The sequence below is a fragment of the Galleria mellonella genome, unplaced genomic scaffold (genome assembly GCF_026898425.1).
Source record: "Galleria mellonella isolate WM207_F2 unplaced genomic scaffold, CSIRO_AGI_GalMel_v1 utg172, whole genome shotgun sequence".
Classification (NCBI taxonomy): Eukaryota; Metazoa; Arthropoda; class Insecta; order Lepidoptera; family Pyralidae; genus Galleria; species Galleria mellonella.
Window position 1 is genome coordinate 5,073,933 of NW_026442015.1, and position 19,159 is coordinate 5,093,091.

The 19,159-nt window shown below is 36.9% G+C and overlaps 1 protein-coding gene across 3 annotated transcripts; it reads left to right on the forward strand.

The window, feature by feature from the left end:
• Positions 1 to 745: 745 nt before the first annotated feature.
• Positions 746 to 12,431, forward strand: LOC113512243 (D-altritol 5-dehydrogenase-like). 3 transcript variants are annotated; one of them, XM_052892976.1, is made up of 10 exons: positions 746 to 902; positions 1,704 to 1,858; positions 2,314 to 2,438; positions 2,964 to 3,130; positions 3,639 to 3,740; positions 10,653 to 10,748; positions 10,896 to 10,973; positions 11,195 to 11,288; positions 11,449 to 11,556; positions 12,245 to 12,431. In XM_052892976.1, the coding sequence occupies exons 2-10, from the start codon at positions 1,715 to 1,717 to the stop codon at positions 12,357 to 12,359; spliced, it is 1,029 nt and encodes a 342-aa protein (XP_052748936.1). In that variant the 5' UTR covers positions 746 to 902; positions 1,704 to 1,714; the 3' UTR covers positions 12,360 to 12,431. The 3 variants fall into 3 exon arrangements, with proteins under 3 accessions (XP_052748936.1, XP_052748937.1, XP_052748938.1); XM_052892977.1 differs by having other exon boundaries at positions 877 to 1,147; XM_052892978.1 differs by lacking the exon at positions 746 to 902 and adding an exon at positions 1,512 to 1,610.
• The last annotated feature ends 6,728 nt before the right edge of the window (positions 12,432 to 19,159 follow it).

Sequence of the window (19,159 nt, forward strand, 5' to 3'; positions counted from 1 at the left end):
GAGCATGTGACTCACCTGATGGTAAGTGACTACCGTCGCCCATGATCACCAACGGCATTTCAGGTGTGCTGCCAGCCTTTTAAAAAGGAATATGCTCCTTTCTTAAAGGTTATGATGTCGTATCGGTTCGGAAATATTGCTGCTGGAAGTTGATCCCAAAGGGTGGTTGTGCGTGGACGAAAGTGCCTTGAAAAACGCACGGTGGAAGACTGTCACTAGTCCAGATGGTTGGGATGAAACTTTAGTTTATGTCGAGTTGTACGGTGGTAAAAATCAGCAGCTGGTATAAATCCGAACAATTCCTCAGAGCACTCCCCATGATAAATTCGGTAGAAGATGCACAGAGATGCAACATCTCTACGCAGTTTCAGTAGGTCGAGCCGGACAGTAAGACGCCGATCGTTAACTTTGAATGCGGTCTAACGGAAGGAGTTGGTACTGTGGCGCTCCTGCCCATAGGTGAGAACAGTATTTACAGGGTACAGAGGAATAATACCTGAGTTCTCAGGAATGGCAACACATAGGCGTTATCATGGGCGAAACAGTATGCTCTGTTATGTCCATGGTACTGCTCATGTCTATAGGCGACGGTTAGCACTTTCCATCAGGTGGGCTGTCAGTTTGTTTGCCATTCTAAGTTGTATAAAAAAAATCTCCTTCTTATGAAGTCACAAATTACTGTATTTAGTTGTACTTATAATACAAAAATCCTCAACGTTTATTGCCAGTAAAAAAATATTTTTACACAAATGAAACGGCGGCTTGGAAGCGGTTTTGTGTATTGATAAGATAAATCTTATAACTGATACCCTTTTACGATGTTAACACTACATTATAGGCACATTGTGTATATTTTATCCATTCGTTAACCTCGAGTTAAACGGGACGCTACTGTGCGATCAGTAAGGACAGTTTTTTTTTACTATAAATTTTTACCATATAATTTTATAAAAAAAAAAATTATTTTCGAAATAGAAGTTCCCAAATTATCAACGGTTGATTAATTTTGATGATTTTTTTTAATAGAAAGTTTCACTTCCTGATTTAGGCGGGGGTTTTTTTGTGGGGAAAAATAATTTAAAATTTATTTGGAATTATATTTTGTTTTATATCATGAGTCAAATTCTTTTTGAGCTAGGCTATGTTTGTGAGTATTGAGAATAAATTAATTATTACGATTATTATTTATTTATTTATATCCTTTTTTACATTCACTTATACTATAGTATAGTATAAGTGAATATATATATATATATACTCGTATACACTTATAATATATTATATATAGATAACAGGTTATAACAAAAATTTACTTTTATTCTGTCCTCATAAATTTATTACATTTATGTATGTATTTTGTTTATATACTATTATATATATTATGTACTTTGTATATGCGGAGGTAACATTTTATATGTATGTATTATTATATCCAGATATGTGTTTATTTTGAATGTAAATATACAAGATACTTCGTATTTAGATAAGCATACTTATTATCTCTTAATAGAATTAACCATATTGTTTTCTCTTTTTATTGCACGCATACTGCCTGTTGGCAATTAATGCTCCTTTCCACTCAGGGTTTGCTAAAAGAGAATTCTTACAGAGTTAAGCTCGCCTGTTGTAAATTTTCATTTAATATAAATTATAAGAATGTAATTTTACAGTCAAATTTAATATACATATTTTTTTTTTTCTAGAATAAAACAAAATGGAAGCAGTGGTGTTTGATGGCAAAACTCTATCTCTCAAATATGAGAAAAAATACCCATTACCTAAGTTAATCAACGACACAGATGTCATCGTCAAGGTAGCGTACTCTGGTGTGTGCGGGACAGATCTACATATCATTCAGGTGAGATACCTTCGAACTCCATGGTCCCTATGGATTGACATAAAAAATGGAAAAGGATAAAAAAAACTGGATACTAAAAATACAGTGCAATTATACTAATTTTGTACTCATTTCTAAATTGTTATTATTATATCAGCCCCCTTTTAGTGGGTTTTGCTAGTAGTTGCCACGCTTGGCAGGCGGGTTGGCAAATGCAGTTAGGCTTTTAGTGATGTATGAAGAGGGGCGCTGCTGTCCATCCCTCGATCATTAGATTCCCTTAGTCACCTCTTACGGCACCCACTGGAAAGGAAAAAAATATGTCCCACCATGGAAAGGATCCATGCTAGGACCACATGGCGAGTTTGAATATATCTAGCACTCTAATATAATAACTAGCACTCTAACTGATCTCTCTGTCTTCCTTTCAAAAGACCTAGCGTGAAGATATACTAAAAAGAGACTTACCTTCTTAGGGCGAGTTCCCAGCATCAAAGGAGCGACCGCTGCCACTTGGTCACGAGTTCAGCGGTGAAGTTTACGAAGCAGGCAAGGCGTCCATCTTCAAGAAAGGGCAGAAGGTCGTGGTTGACCCTAACAGGTACTTAATTTTTCATTAAATGACATTATCTAAGCAATAAAAAGAAAAAATAAATAGGTAGGTAGCACGAATAAATATTATAGGTTGCAATATAAAATTCAAAATCGATATAATATGACAAATATTAATTACAAAGATTATATAATTATATATATATATATATATATATATATATATATATATATATATATATATATATATATACACAACTTAGAATGGCAAACTAGCTGACGGTCCACCTGATGGAAAGTGGTAACCGTCGCCTATAGACATGAGCAGTACCATGAACATAACAGAGTATACTGTTTCGGTCATGATACCCCCCATGCGTTGCCATTCCTGAGGACTCAGGTGTTATTCCTCTGTACCCTGTAAATTCACGCCATATCCCACCCTTCAAACCTAAACACAGCCATGCAAACACAACTGCTTCACGGTAGAAACACGAATGGGATAGAGGTATCCAAGCAATCGACTTTTGTACAAAGTTTTCCTCTGGTATGAATTGACATAAATTGTCCCCAGAGCCTGTGGACTATGCGGATTCTGTCGGGGCGCGAACTACCAGTATTGTCTGACTGCTGGTATAAACAGTACCATAGGAATATGGCAAGACGGAGGCTGGGCACAGTACGTGCGAGCGCCACAGGATCAGGTGTTCGCGTTACCTGATGGTATCACCTTGGAACAGGGTAAGAATATGGACATTTCAAATTTTTTTTTATACAACTTAGAATGGCAAACAAGCTGACGGCCCACCTAACGGAATGTGGTAACCGTCGCCTATAGACATGAGCAGTACCATGAACATAACAGAGTATACTGTTTCGGTCATGATACCCCCCATGCGTTACCATTCCTGAGGACTCAGGTGTTATTCCTCTGTACCCAGTAAATTCACGCCATATTCCACTTTGCAAACTGAAATAGCCATGCAAACACAGCTGCTTCACGGTTGAAACACGAATGGGACAGAGGTACCCAAGCAATCGACTTTTGTACAAAGTCTCCCTCTGGTAAAATTAATCATCTAGTGATGTTTTAAGAGGGACGCTGCTGTCCAACTACCCAAAACATCCCTTATGAGGGAGGCTATGTCCAGCAGTGGACAGTTAACGGTTGATACAACATACCCCTGAAACATTATCCTCCTTTCAGCAGTCGGGTAAGATTTAATAGCTCTAATTCTTATCATTCCAGCTGGACTCTGCGAGCCGTACTCGTGCGTGTCCCATGGCTTCGACCGCGCTGCACCTCTGTCTGTTGGACAGAAGATATTAATCGTTGGTGCAGGTATTATCGGTAAGTAATTTATGAAATCTTTATTTTTACGGTTCCGTACTTACAAAGGTAAAAACGGAACCCTTATAGGATCACTTCGTTGTCCGTCAAATCGTCCACCGTATCAAGTTGAAATTAATATCATATACTCGGGTCCTCAAAAGAGGAAGAGGAAGACCGAGGAATAATTACATGGGACAGATAAAAGAAACACTAGGTGTCATGTCGTATAGGGAGATCAAGGATATGGCCTGGGATAGAGCTGGCTGGAACAAGATGCATGAATTAGTTACACCGACAAGAGGAAACTCTTAAATGAAAAGAAAAGTCTCGGGTCTGTAATCTCTTTAGGCAGTGACAATATTAAGCTTCTAAATCGACGTAATCAAAAGATACGGCCGTTTATGTTCCATTTATATGGCTTGTTTTGACATTCGCAAAGGGAATCATTACCTATAGCTACCTGGAATCATGAAATTTGCCAAGAAGCAATGTAATGTAGAGCTAGTAAAGGAAAACACCCTAAAACAATAAATTTATAATTATTTCACAAAAAATAAACATTTTAACTTGATGATTTTGTACGAAATCCTTGTTGTGCTAGTCCGATTCGCACTTGATTGGTTTTTTTATGAATGCAAGGCTCGGAACGTATCTGTCGATAGAAGAGCCCGCAAGAAACTCAACAGTTACTCTTTGAAATCTCTATTAAATTTATGCATATTTGTTTAAATGTACCTACTATGTCTAAAATTATATGGTCGTTAAAAGCCTATACGTGATCGACTAACATCATGCACATTTGTCTTAGTAATTGGTTAAGCCGTTAAGGCGTTATAAGGTAACAAACAAACACATTTTCACTTTTTTAATATTAGTGAGAATTACATATTTCCAGCGACATAAGCAACCTCCTTTAACTAAGTTTTTTTTTTTTAATTTAATACTCTCGGTGGGATTTAGCTGTGAAATCTTGAACAGCCGTGAACCGCGCTCATAAATAAGGGCTTCCGTTGAGTTTGAACCTAATCGGTTATTCCGGAGTTTAAAACGCGTGTAAAGCCGTCATAAATCGTTACAATACTGTATGACTCACGTCAGTTATTATTCAAAAAATTGTGAATAATTACATTTAATTCAAATGTTGATTTATCTTGTTGTAATTTTGTTAATTTATTATTGTACTAGCGATCCGACCCGGCTTCGCATGAGTAGATAAAGTTTTCGAAAATCAATACATATAATAAAAGAAGTCTCAGCCAATTCGGTTATTTTATAGCATTTTATATATGATTTTTAGATTGGTATAACTTTTTTATTTATGAACTGATTAAAATAAAACAAACACTAAATGTTCAGTGGAGCAAACCACAAAGCATTTGTGAAAACCGCGTTCATATCGGTTAAGCCGTTACTGAGATTAGCGTGCCTAAACGTACAGACAAACAGACAAAAATTCTAAAAATAATTTGGTTTTGGGTTCTATTGCGTTTATAAAGCCCCCCCCCCCCCCTCCATAATACTTATTCTTATATATCTTCCATGTACAGATAGCGACTGTTTACGATTTTATTATATATTTTTTTTATACCAATGAGGTGGCAAACAAGCATACGGCCCACCTGATGGTAAGTGGTTACCGTAGCCTATGAAAGCCTGCAATACCAGAGATATTACGCGCGCGATATGTATTGATTTCGAATTTAAAATCTGGTATATATGGACATAAAACGTAATGTCGTTTTATGTATCTACGTAGTGTTACCTACTTCAAAAATTCACCAGTACGAATTTTGCGAGCAAAATTTTTTTATAGACATAAACACAGACAAATCTTAATTTCCATATAGATAGCCCGTTAGTCTAATCTGTTTTCATAACAATATTGTTGCCTTATCTGTGAGTATGGTGCCACCCACTTATCAGTCTCTCATTAGCTCGGGCTATCACAATGGCCGGTATTACAATAACAATAAACATATTGATCGGTCTGTGAGGTTTACAAGGGGAAGTTCTTGGTTGGTGTAATATTTTTTTATACCACTGAGGTGGCAAACAAGCATACGGCCCACCTGATGGTAAGCGGTTACCGTAGCCTATGAACGCCTGCAATACCAAAGGTATCACGCGCGCGTTGCCGCTCCTGAGAAACCTCTTTACCCCCCTTTTGAAGAACCCCATGCTGTAGTCTCTTGGGAAAACCTCGGCAGGGAGCTCATCCCATAACCTGAGTGTTCGTGGGAGAAAACATCTCTGAAACCGCGTTGTACGTATGGGTATATCATATGTATGGGTGCTTTAGTCCCACTAGTGGTACTGCTGTGAAGCAGCTGCGCTTGTATGGCTACGTGTTATGGCATTTTTAAGGGATTATAATAGAATCATCACTGGCTGATCACTTAACTTGAAAACCCGACAACCGATGGAGAAGTAAGGTTCTTGAGTGACGACCCCGTATGGGCAAACGCAGTGTAGGACGACCCCCTCCTAGATGGAGTAACGACCTGAAATTCATTGCAGCGAGTCAGTGGATGCATGTGGCTCAGTACCGTTCCTTATGGCAGTCTATAGGCGAGGGCTATGTTCAGCAGTGAACAAATAACGGCTGAGATGATGATGAATAGAATGGCAACTCCGCCTGCAAATCTGGCAAATCCTTCATCACTAACAATTACATTCCCCACTATGTATTTCCCAGTATTTCCGAACCGATACGACAACATAACCTTCAAGAAAAGAGTATATTCCTTTTTAAAAGGCCGGCAGCACATCTGCAANGCCGTCAGTGTTGTGNGTGATCATGGGCGGCGGTAGTCACTTACTATCAGGTGAGCCGTATGCTCGTTTGCCCCCTGTGTTGTAAAAAAAAAAAGTGTTTCTGTTTTAAAAATGGAATTTATAAAGTATGTAAACATTACACTTATGTTCTCAGAAATGATAAGACATGTGGAATAACATACACACCCAGCGTATATCACACAATGTGCTATTATGTTTCCAACCAACTACAAAAAAGGATAACGTTCTCAAATTATTTGTATTTAGAAAATTCTTTTTTTTTTAACTCTAATGTAATGTAAATTGGAATCTCTTTTCCGCGCTAAGCCTCTCATTTGGGCCGTTGTGCGTATGAGTCGTGGCTAGTACAGCCAGTCCAGCTCCGCCCAGAAACACAAAGGCTTCCTGGGATCTTCACAGGCCTCACGGAGCGATCTCACAGTTCCGAGGATTTCTAAACGTTGATGGGCGGGGGAAAGGGATTGTTAGTAATGGAGACTGAGAATCCCATTGCTAGCAATATACCTAACCAGGTCGACCTCCTCGCGGTTCCCCCTGGAAACTATCATGGTTAATTCCTGATGAATTCATCATGATAGGCTAACTGGCCTGTTTTCATTCTCATCTATCACCCTTCTCTGGTGCTCCGCCAGCGTATCCCGTTAGCGCAGGCGCGGTTACCATACCATTTTCACCCATCAAAAAAAAAACGTTGATGGGCCACAGCTTCACATTCCAGGATTACGTGAACAGCCGTTTCTTTGGCGTCATAACAGTCTCGATATAGAAAGCTATCTGTGGCTCCTATTGTGTTTGTTTGTATAATGGATAATGGCCCGTTATCGTCCCTATCATTATTTTGAGGTTTTGTCCTATCTAGATATAATAAACGTTTTAATAGTCGTCTATTCGACGTTGACACAGCCAATTTTGATTGTCTGTAATCAGTAACCTGTACCCGTCCTTTTTTTACCTTAAAGGATATACCAGAGGGAGACTTTGTACAAAAGTCGATTGCATGGGTACCTCTGTCTCATTCGTGTTTCAACCGTGAAGCAGTTGTGTTTGCATAGCTGTGTTACAATTTGTTAGTAATGGGGTCAAATAGCCCCGTTACTAGCAATACACCCTATCAGGTTGACCTCCACGTGGTTCCCTCTGGATACCATCGTGGTTAATTCTTGTCGCTCTCTTCACGATGGCCCGACTGACCCGCCTTTATCGTCATCTATCATCTATCACTGGTGCCTCGTCAACGTAAACCAGAGGGAAACTTTGCACAAAAGTCGATTGCTTGGGTACCTCTTTCCATTCGTGTTTCAACCGTGAAGCAGTTGGTTGCATGGCTGTGTTTCAGTTTGAAGGGTGGGATATGGCGTGAATTTACTGGGTACAGAGGAATAACACCTGAGTCCTCAGGAATGGCAACGCATGGGGGGTATCATGGGCGAAACAGTATACTCTGTTATGTCCATGGTACTGCTCGTGTCTATAGGCGACGGTTACCACTTTCCATCAGGTGGGCCGTCAGCTTGTTTGACATTCTAAGTTGTATAAAAAAAACCATTCCATTTTCATCCATTAAAAAAAAATTTTGATTACAACATGTCAAAACAAGTGTTCACGGAATATACCTTATCATTACATTATTATGTATTGTAAATAGGATTATATTATTTATAAAAAATGATAACATTCGCTCGTATAGGTATATAGTACATATTTACAATTCACAAATGACATAATAAAATTATTTAATACGTTTGTTACGTCTCAGATACTTGTTGCTAGCCCACGTTTTTGTTTGTGTTTTATTTACAACTAGCGACCCGCCCCGGCTTCGCGCGGTTACATATTACATCACGTCACATTAGAAACCTCTAAATTTTCTTCCTCTTGAATCACTTTATCTGTTAAAAAAACCGCTTCAAAATCCGTTGCGTAGTTTTAAAGATTTAAACATACATAGGGACGGACAGACAGCGACAGCGACTTTGTTTTATACTATGTAGTGATTTAATTTTTAAGCTACAACTAAAAAGCTGTATAGTCAAACGACCATTATGTAATGAGCAACCAAGGGGGGGGGGGGAAGGGATTGTTAGCGATGGGGTCTAACAGCCCCATTGCTAGCAATCTTACTAATCAGGTCGACCTCCACGTGGTCCTCGCTGGAAACCGTCGTGCTGAATTACAGGTGTGCTCATCACGATGGGCTAATTGACCTGCTTTCATTTTCACCTATCATTTATTTATTTATTTATGCCTTTGGACACATTAAAATATGTCTACAGGGCGGACTTAATGCCTGATGGCATTCTCTGTCAGTCAACCGTTACGCTAAACAGAGAGAGTAAATGACCATTGGTTTAATAAAATCAATTTGTGAAATAAATAAATATTTCGATATTTATTTGTTTCTCTCACAGGTGCCTCACCATTGTATACTGATGGCGCAGGCTATACTATTTCGTTACCATCTGTTCAGCTCCTTGCTGGTCGCTGGTTTTATTGCAGTTAAATTATGAAGGAACTTGTACCAGAAGAATAAAATTAAAATAAAAATGCCATGTATAGACGTGCATGTATATTGCTCAGTATATTGTATAGTGCTCAGGAATGGCAACGCATGGGGGGTATCATGGGCGAAACAGTATACTCTGTTATGCACATGGTACTGCTCATGTCTATAGGCGACGGTTACCACTTTACATCAGGTGGGCCCTCAACTTGTTTGCCATTCTAAGTTGTATAATAAAAAAAATTCAATGAAGCGATAGAGAAGAACAAAAGACATATTCCATAGAACAAAAGAAGAAAAACAAAAAAATGGTTTATAATTATAAAATAGTTTTTTTTTTTTATTTAATTATCATACATAAATACATTAAAAAAATATGGATTTTTAGTACCACCTTAAACCTCTTGGGCTTGTGTGTGATACTTTACATTCGGTTCTCAAATGTCAATATTTACATTAATAGTCTGCTGTTTTAGAAAGGTTGGACAGTAGATAAGCTTTCAGTTTAAACTTAATGTTTTGGACAGTGATATTGTTTCGCAAGTCGGTAGGTAGAGGATTTACTAATCAAATTATTATATTTATGTTCGTATTGAACATCATCCATTTAAAAAAAAATAGATAAAAAAGGTGAAGTTGACGATTTTATAGTATATACAAAATTATCTTAATAACAGCATTAAATTCTTAACTGTGTATGTACAAATAAGTTATCAACAATGCTGTCATAACAATTACTAAGAGTGTTAGCGATAGTAACATAAAATTTTAATTAATTCATGTTACCGTTTATTATGATTATTTTTCTGATTACATGTTTAAAGTCGTTTGCTTGGGCACCTCTGTCCCGTTCGTGTTTCAACCGTGAAGCAGTTGTGTTTGCATGGCTGTGTTTCGATTTGAAAGGTGGGATATGGCGTGAATTTAAACGGTACAGAGGCATAACACCTGAGTCCTCAGGAATGGCAACGCTGGGGGGTATCATGGGCGAAACGGTATACTCTGTTATGTAAATGGTACTACTGCTCATGTCTGTAAGCGACGGTTACCACTTTCCATCAGGTAGGCAGTCAGCTTGTTTGCCATTCTAAGTCGTATAAAAAAAAAAAATTGTTTTCTGGAAAATAATTAACTTTTACCGTCGTTATCTTTAACCCTTTTCCTGTTATTTATCATCGATGCAGAATCTTAAGCAAGAAGGTATGCAGTAATTTTACCAGAGGGAAACTTTGTACCCCTTCCTTTCCCGTGGCTGTCGTAAGAGGTGACTAAGGGAACTTAGTGGTCGAGGGATGGGCAGCAGCATCCATTTGAAAATATCACTAAAGCCTGACCGAAGTTGTCAATTTACTTGTCAAGCGTGGCAACTACTTGGAAAAGCCTTCAAAGGCCTATGTTCAGCAATTTAAAGTTAGCGGTTGCTATGGTTTGGTATGGTATGGCAACTGTGCAAAAATCGTCTACTTGGGTACCTCCGTCCCATTCGTGTTTCTACCGTGAAGCACTTGTGTTCGCATAGCCTTGTATGGAAACTAATAAAAAAATCCTGCTTAGTTTAGAACTAGATAACGTTGGTGAGATACCCTGTGATATTTATTATTATTATTGTTTTAAAAAGTCACTTTATATTACAGGGAATCTATGGGTGACAACTCTTCACCATCACGGCCACAGGGACGTCACTGTTTCCGAAATGAACAAATCCAGACTGGAAATCGTGAAGAGACTAGGTAAGAAAATATTCCAATTAATTATTATATCGGACAATTAATTAAAAATTCAAACAGCCCTGTGTCATAATCTGATCTCAACCGACTGTTTATTTTGAATATAGAATTATAGGTATTCCATATTTGAAATTTTTTTTTTCTTTGTAGAAACTGGATTCAGACTAGTCACACCTGATGTTTTGGCTTCAGAGAAGATACAATACGATGTTATTATTGACTGCACAGGTAAGTAATAAATAAATATATTTTTTCTCAAACATGCTTGGAAATGTAAACATTATTTTGACAATCTTCTTAAAGATAAATCAAAATTGCCGTACTGTACGGTACTACCCCCCCCCCCCCTCCATAATAAGAACATGTGTGTTTCAATTTTTCAATAATAAAAATATATACAAGAAGGATCTGTAGAAACAATATAGTATATTATATTTTATTGTCAACAGGCGTGGGTAAAGTGATGGAGATCAGCTTTAATTATCTCACTCCAGGCGGGAAATATGTACTGTTTGGGTGCTGTCCACCCACTCATCAGGCGTCGTGAGTATATACCATATTGATTTAGCGTTTATAATGTGTTAAAATCTTGTGATGATGATGATGATGTAAAGCCGTTTCGGAGGAGTTTGGTAACAAACACCGTGACTCGAGAATTTTATATATAAGATAATGACATTTAAATCACTTTACTTGTTCCCAGGGTGAATCCATTCCAGATATACGATAAGGAACTGACGCTGATCGGTGTAAAAATTAACCCATTTAGTTTCCCGAAGGCCATCGGATGGCTCAGTGCCATGGGTAACAGGTGATTGTTGCTATTTGTTACTGTGTATTCATATCTTTTATTTTTTTATACAACTTACAATGGTCAAATAAGCTGAAGTACCCCAGTACCCCTGATAGTAAGTAATCACCGTCACCTACAGAAACAGTACCATGGGCACAACATAGTGTACAGAGGGGGAAAGAATGGGGAAAATGGGATGATCTACGACTTCATATCATACGGAATGGAAACCTATAATTTACACTTATATAATCTACACTAATATTATAAAGAGGAAAGATTTGTATTTTTGTGTTTATATATGTTTGTAATGAATAAACTCAAAAACAACTTTGCCGATTTCAAAAATTCTTTCACCATTAGAAAGCTACATTCACTCTGAGTAACATAGGTAGAAATTTATTGCTAGAAAAGATTAGGGATCCTTACTAAAATTTTAGTAATGTAACACAAGGTGTAAAAAATGTTAAAAAAATATCTTTGGTCGCGTGCGCTGCGGTAACTATTGGTGATAGAACAAAAGTATGTTCTACAATATTGAAGAAAATATCAATGACTACAAAAAAACTTCGCGATACAATATGTCCAACTATTATCGTTATGTCACAATAATCACTTTTTAAAATGTAAAAATGTCCACCCGTGCGAAGCCGGGACGGGCCGCTAGTTTATTGTAAAGTAATGATTCTACACGTCTTTTTTTTAGGTATCTCGACTATCATAAATTAGGAGTGAAGACATACGCTCTATCAGAGTACCGGAACGCGTTGGACGATCTGAAAGTTGGAAATATTGCAAAGGCTGTGTTCAAAATCAATTAAATTTTCTATTCAATCTGTATAATAAATATTTATACTTACAATATTTATACATAAATTGTTTTATGTAAACTATTTCTTTGTTTTATTACCTCTATACCTGTGTCTCTAAAAGTCTGTGGTTTTCCTTAACCCTTCATATTTTTGACATCGTTCATCGTTTTAGTTATACATTTTTTTTATACAACTTAAAATGGCAAACAAGCTGACGGCCCATCTGATGGAAAGTGGTAACCGTCGCCTATAGACATGAGTAGTACCATGGACATAGTGAGTGTACTGTTTCGCCCATGATACCCCCATGCGTTGCCATTCCTGAGGACTCAGATGTTATTCCTCTGTGCCCCGTAAATTCACGCCATATCCCACCCTTCAAACCGAAACACAGCTATGCAAACACAACTGCTTCACGGTAGAAACACGAATGGGACAGAGGTACTCAAGCAATCAACTTTGACTAATTTGGAGATTCCAAGAAAAGAAATGCATGGAGAAATATTTATACGACTATAGAGTTTGAAACTATGTGTAACATTTTTTTTGGGTAAATATAGTATATGTCATCAAACTGTCCACTGCTGAACATAGGCCTCCCCTATGAAGAAGAGGACTGTGGATTGGCAACTATGTTACAGTTAGGCTTTGGTGATGTTTTAAGAGAGACGCTACCCATCCCTTGACTATTCTCTTAGTCTTACGACTACCATGGGAATGCAATGAGTGGTCCATCCTATCCCGGGACCATACAATAACACCATATATAGATACCAATAATTAGTACGGAGAAAAATAAATAAACAGCTTTAGTAACAATCCTTGCTCCTTCGTAACAGGAATTGGAATTATAGGTTACTTACTACTCATAAAGGTATACCTGCCCCAACAATCGATAGATAGCAGGAAAGGGGTTATTAGTAATGGGGTCTAATTTCCTTATTACTAGCAACAAACCCTAACAGGTCGATCCTCACGCGGTTCCTCCCGGAAACTATCGTGATTAAATCTAGTGAAATTCGTCACGATGGTCTAACTGGCTTGCTTTCTACCTCGCCTATCATCTCTCACTGGTGCCCCGCCAGCATATACTGATAGCAGACGGGGTCACCATTTCATTATCATCCATTAAAAAAAAAAACAATCAATAGATTGTTCAAGTAAAAAGTGAAGTACTTAACTAAGCTTATGAGAGCTAAACTAGTTAATTTAACCTTTACGCGGAACGCAGTTAACTGGTGGCCCAGTTCTTGACAACCGAACTGTGTACCACCCACGCTCCCCACAACACCGATAGATATCTGACACACTGGCATTTACTTGTAAATAGAGTCCTCAATAATACAGTGGTTTCAGTGACAGTTGATAGAAACCCATGAGGTTCTAATAAGGTAGATTAAAATTATGAACAGATGAAGCCTTTACGTTTTATTCATCATCAGCCATTATCTGCTCGCTGCTGAACATAGGCCTGCTCCTTAGACTGCCATAAAGGACGGTCCTGAGCCATCTAAAGGGTAAGCAAGCTGAAGTAGCAATAGGCTTTTTTTTTTATACAACTTAGAATGGCAAACAAGCTGACGGCCCACCTGATGGAAAGTGGTAACCGTCGCCTATAGACATGAGCAGTACCATGGACATAACAGAGTATACTGTTTCGCCCATGTTACCCCCCATGCGTTGCCATTCCTGAGGATTCAGGTGTTATTCCTCTGTACCCAGTAAATTCACGCCATATCCCATCCTTCAAACCGAAACACAGCCATGCAAACACAACTGCTTCACGGTAGAAACACGAATGGGACAGAGGTACCCAAGCAATCGACTTTTGTACAAAATCTCCCTCTGGTAAAGTCGCTAGTCGCATATCTCAAAGAACTAACAACTGATGGGGAAGATTCTTGAGTGGCAAGCCCGTATGAGCAAAGACAGTGAAGAACGACCCCCCTACTAGATGGAGTAACGATCTCAAATGCATTAGATTTTATTACTTTATTTTAATTGTTAATATTCTAACTTTTATGATCCATATCAACCATTAATTGCCACTAATAATCCACTCCTTAACACAGATCTTTCCATAATTTGGGGGGGGGGGGGGGGGGCAGTAGTTGCCACGCTAGGTAGGTGGGTTGGCAACCGCAGTTGAGCCTTTGGTTATGTTTTAAGAGGGACGCTGCTGGCCATCCCTCGATCATAAATTCCCTTAGTCGACTATTGCGACACCCACGGGAAAGGAAGTTGTGACCAATTTTAAACCGGGAATAAAATAACTGGCTTGGTTTTATACAAGATCTTACAACTTTTTGTATTGAAAGAACTACGTTGCGAGACTTGGCATTTTTTTTTACATTTTATGTTTTTGACGGGATCTCATTTCTTTTTGAAATTATCCTTTTTTTTCCTTGATAATATGTCTCGTCCGTAAGCGAATGCAAATGCGATGTCTTATTTGAACGAGTGAACGTAATTTTTAATACAAACTATTTTTCATTTAATTAAAACGAATATTTAAATTATGGAATTTTTCATTTTTTCCTTCGTTTATAGACTAAATTTAATTTAAATTTTATGAGATTGTGTGATGACAATTAAAATATCGATGATCGATGAGGATATTAGTGATGAAATTAAAGAACTTTGACTAATCATTCATAAACTGTAAAGTATAATTATTAGTATATTGGCAATATAGCTAGTACTAGTATGTCTTTTTGATAATTAAAAAAATTAAGTTTAAAACTTATTACTTTATCCATAATGAACTCACAGTGTAATCAAATGAGTCGCGAGTCATGAAAAAAGGATAATACAGCCATGCTAACTTGGCGGGGGCGCTGCCATGCCTTCTGATTAAGAACTAATTAAAAAAAATTAATGACTTAAGAAATTAAAGTTTACGAAGAAGGAAATAAGAGTTTAGAAGGAAGAAATTAAGTTTAAATTTGTTGTATCATTCTATCATAATTTAATACCCAAAATATTAACGCTTCTTTCCTAGTATGTTTACGCTCTAGTTAGTTTTATTTTGTCCAAAATAAAAAAAAATATCGATCACTGGAAGGTACATGGAGAGATAAATCACTGAGTACTCGTACAATGCTTTAGTACAATAGATAAAAATAACCGTTTTATATAACCGTTACACACTGTTACAAGCCCATCGATCACTATATCAATTATAAATAGTGATGTTTAATAACATTTATCCATTTATGCAATAATTTGCATAAATGGATAATCGGTTTTCCGATCAATTAATCGTAATTAATCGATCATCAATCATCCCTAATAGATCTGGAGATGTGATCTGGGTTATTAAGAGTTTACGTAGTATTTATGTTTAAAAGTCTTGTTCGATTTTTAAAAATATTTTTTTAATTGTTAAATCCCAATGTATGATGTCTTTCATTTGATTTGATTAACCAATTCCCAATACAGGGTTGCCAGATACAATTTTTAACTAAATGTCAAATATTTATTCTACAAATAAATGCGATTTCCTTTACTTTTATCCGAGGTTTTCACTACGTTTTGTCATGAATCACAAAAAAATGACATAAATGCATGTGTAAATGCATTTTGCATTTACACATGTATATTAAATGAATCAATTTAATTGTCAGAGGGAGACTTTATACAAAACTCGTTTGCTTGGGTACCTTTGTCCCATTCGTGTTTTAACCGTGAAGCAGTTGTATTTGCATGGCTGTGTTTCGGTTTGAAGGGTGGGATACGGCATTGAATTTATAGGGTACAGAGGAATAGGAATGGTAACGCATGGGGGGTAACATGGGCGAAACAGTATACTCTGTTATGTCCATGGTTCTTTTTATGTCTATAGGCGACGGTTACCATTTTCCATAAGGTGGGCCGTCAGCTTGTTTGCCATTCTAAGTTGTATAAAAAAAAGAATCAGAGTAAGCTTCGTTATTACATTTTTATAGGTTAAAAATCTATTTTTTTTTACTGTAAACTGGATCATGGCTCCTGGACTATAAAATAAAGTCAGCCATCAACTAGAAAACATGTTAATCGCAATTGTAGGGCAGTAGGCCTCAATGCCATCTGCACGTAGATAATGCCCATTGTCGTGTCGCGAGTAGGCCGTTCTTAGTACAGGTACATTAGGTTCGATTTCCGTGAACTGTTTTGTGTGGGACGAGTGTACTGACCTATCGGCGGTACAATGCTGACTACGGTTAAAGGAAAACAGTTTTTAGGGTTCCACTGATTGAAATAGGACGAAGTGATAAGTTTAAAATGAAAAAAGAAAAAAACTATTACAATTATGGAAAAAAAACAGTTATTTTAGTTTAAAAACTGAATTACTAAAGCGATTTTGATAAAATTTCTATCGGAAAATTCTGTAAATTATTATTTGCTTTGAGACAAAAAAGAATTTTCCAAATCGGTTTATAACTGACGGAGTTATGAGGTGACAAAGTTTAAAAAAAAAATACAATCGATTTGAGAGACCTTTCTTCTATTTGGAGTCGGATAAAAAATAGAAAGGAAAGAAACAAATCGGAGGAAAATCTCAATTCGTCCGTATTTTTCGTGACTGTATTACATGATTATGTTAATATATACTAATATTATAAAGAGGAAAGATTTACATGTCTGTTTGTTTGTAATGGATAAACGCAAAAACTACTTGACTGATTTTAAAAATTCTTTCGTCTATAGAAAGCTACATTATCAGCGAGTAACAAGCTTGTATATTTTTTTTTATTCAACTTAGAATGGCAAACAAGCTGACGACCCACCTGATGGAAAGTGGTAACCGTCGCCTATAGACATGAGCAGTACCATGGACATAACAGAGTATACTGTTTCACCCATGATACCCCTCATGCGTTGCCATTCCTGAGGACTCAGGTGTTATTCCTCCGTACCCAGTAAATTCACGCCATATCCCACCCTTCAAACTGAAACACAGCCATGCAAACACAACTGCTTTACGGTTGAAACACGAATGAGACAGAGGTACCCAAGCAATCGACTTTTGTATAAAGTCTCCCTCTTGTATATTATATTTAAATTAAATATTAATTATTATAAAATAATTTTAAATTTATATTTATTTTTTAAAGTTATTTTTTTTTTCTTCCCATGCAAAGCTGATTACTGGTAATAATAAATATATAATTAATAATAAGAGCATATCACTTTTTAAAAGGCCGGCAGCACACCTGCAATGCCGTTGGTGTTGCGGGTGACCATGGGCGGCGGTAGTCACTTACTATCAGGTGAGCCGCATGCTCGTTTGCCTCCTGTTGTAAAAAAAAAGACAGAATTATCTATCAATATGAAAAATAATTTTCAAAATACATTTAGAATTAGTGAAGATATTTTGTGACAAAGTTAGGTAAGTTGTCAGATATTTTTTTTTTCATTTTTAACCAAACAAACAAATTGTTCCTCCTAATAATATTAGTATGGATATTATATATATATTATATATATATATATATATATATTATATATATATATATATACATATATATATATATATATATATATGTATATATACATTTATTACAGTGCATCTCTATCCGGCGTGCATTACTCGCCGACCCACTTTCGTCCAATTCGAATGATGAATCACGTATTGTGTGACATTCCGCGGGTGCCACGTTAACTGTACCTCAGATACATCTCCTTGATTGCATACAATGGGCCAGCGGTGCGCAACATACGGTTCCAAAAAAAGAAAAATAAAATACATACGGGTCCATGTATAAGTATAATCAAAAATTTTGTAACACAAAAAAGAGCGGCGTCGATTGTATCAATGCTTTGTGTACATTGCCAGAAGAATCATGAAAATCGGTGCAAAATTTGCGGAAATATATTTTAATTCAAAACAATTACAAATACTGTAGAATTGAGACGCAACTGAAGTCTTTATATGCAACTTAGAATGGCAAACAAGCCGACGGCTCGGCTGATGGAAAATGGTATCTGTCGCATATAGACATGAGCAGTACCATGGACATAACGGAGTATACTGTTTCGCCCATGATACCCCCCATGCGTTGCCATTCCTGAGAACTCAGGTGTTATATCTGTACTCTGTAAATTCATTGCTATATCCCACCCTTTAAACCGAAACACCAAGTTATTTGCTTAAGCACCAAGAGGAGCCCAAGCAAAGGACTTTTGTACAAAGTTTCCCTCTGGTAATTGATTTTAAAAACAAGGAGTTACTAAGTATTTCTCAATTCGCGTACGCAGTCATAAAAACAGCTAGTGTAGAATAAAAGCAATTAGGTATAACTAGCTGTTACCCGCGACTTCGTCCACGTTTCCGTCGTTTTTCGTAAAATAAATAGCCTATGTCCTTCCACACAGTTCAGTAATTTTGATGTAACAGACACATTTCCCTTCACTGCTCTGCTCCTATTGATCGTAGCGTGATGAAAAGTATACTATAACCTGCCCAGGAGTATGAAGAATAATTGTACCAAGTTTCGTTAAAATCCGTCGAGTAGTTTTTGTTTCTATAACGAACATACAGACAGACATCAAAATTTTAGTGATTGCATTTTTGGCATCAGTATCGATCACTAATCACCCGCTGATAGTTATTTTGGAAATATATTGCATGTACAGAATTGACCTCTCTACAGATTTATTATAAGTATAGATTATTAAACAGACAAATCTTCAAATAAAAATTTATTTATTACGATTAAACCAAAAGTTTACGACATCTGATATAATATATTTTTCCTTTTGTTATCATTAAAAGAAATTGAACTCCCATAATGATATGTCACAACGTGTTGCATAAATTTATATGG

Bases quoted from the DNA above. Each gene is read 5' to 3' on its own strand.
- LOC113512243 (XM_052892976.1), top strand. From the start codon at position 1,715: ATGGAAGCAGTGGTGTTTGATGGCAAAACTCTATCTCTCAAATATGAG. The intron at 1,859-2,313 runs GTGAGATACCTT...TTACCTTCTTAG, and splicing joins CAGATCTACATATCATTCAG to GGCGAGTTCCCAGCATCAAA. The intron at 3,741-10,652 runs GTAAGTAATTTA...TTTATATTACAG, and splicing joins CGTTGGTGCAGGTATTATCG to GGAATCTATGGGTGACAACT.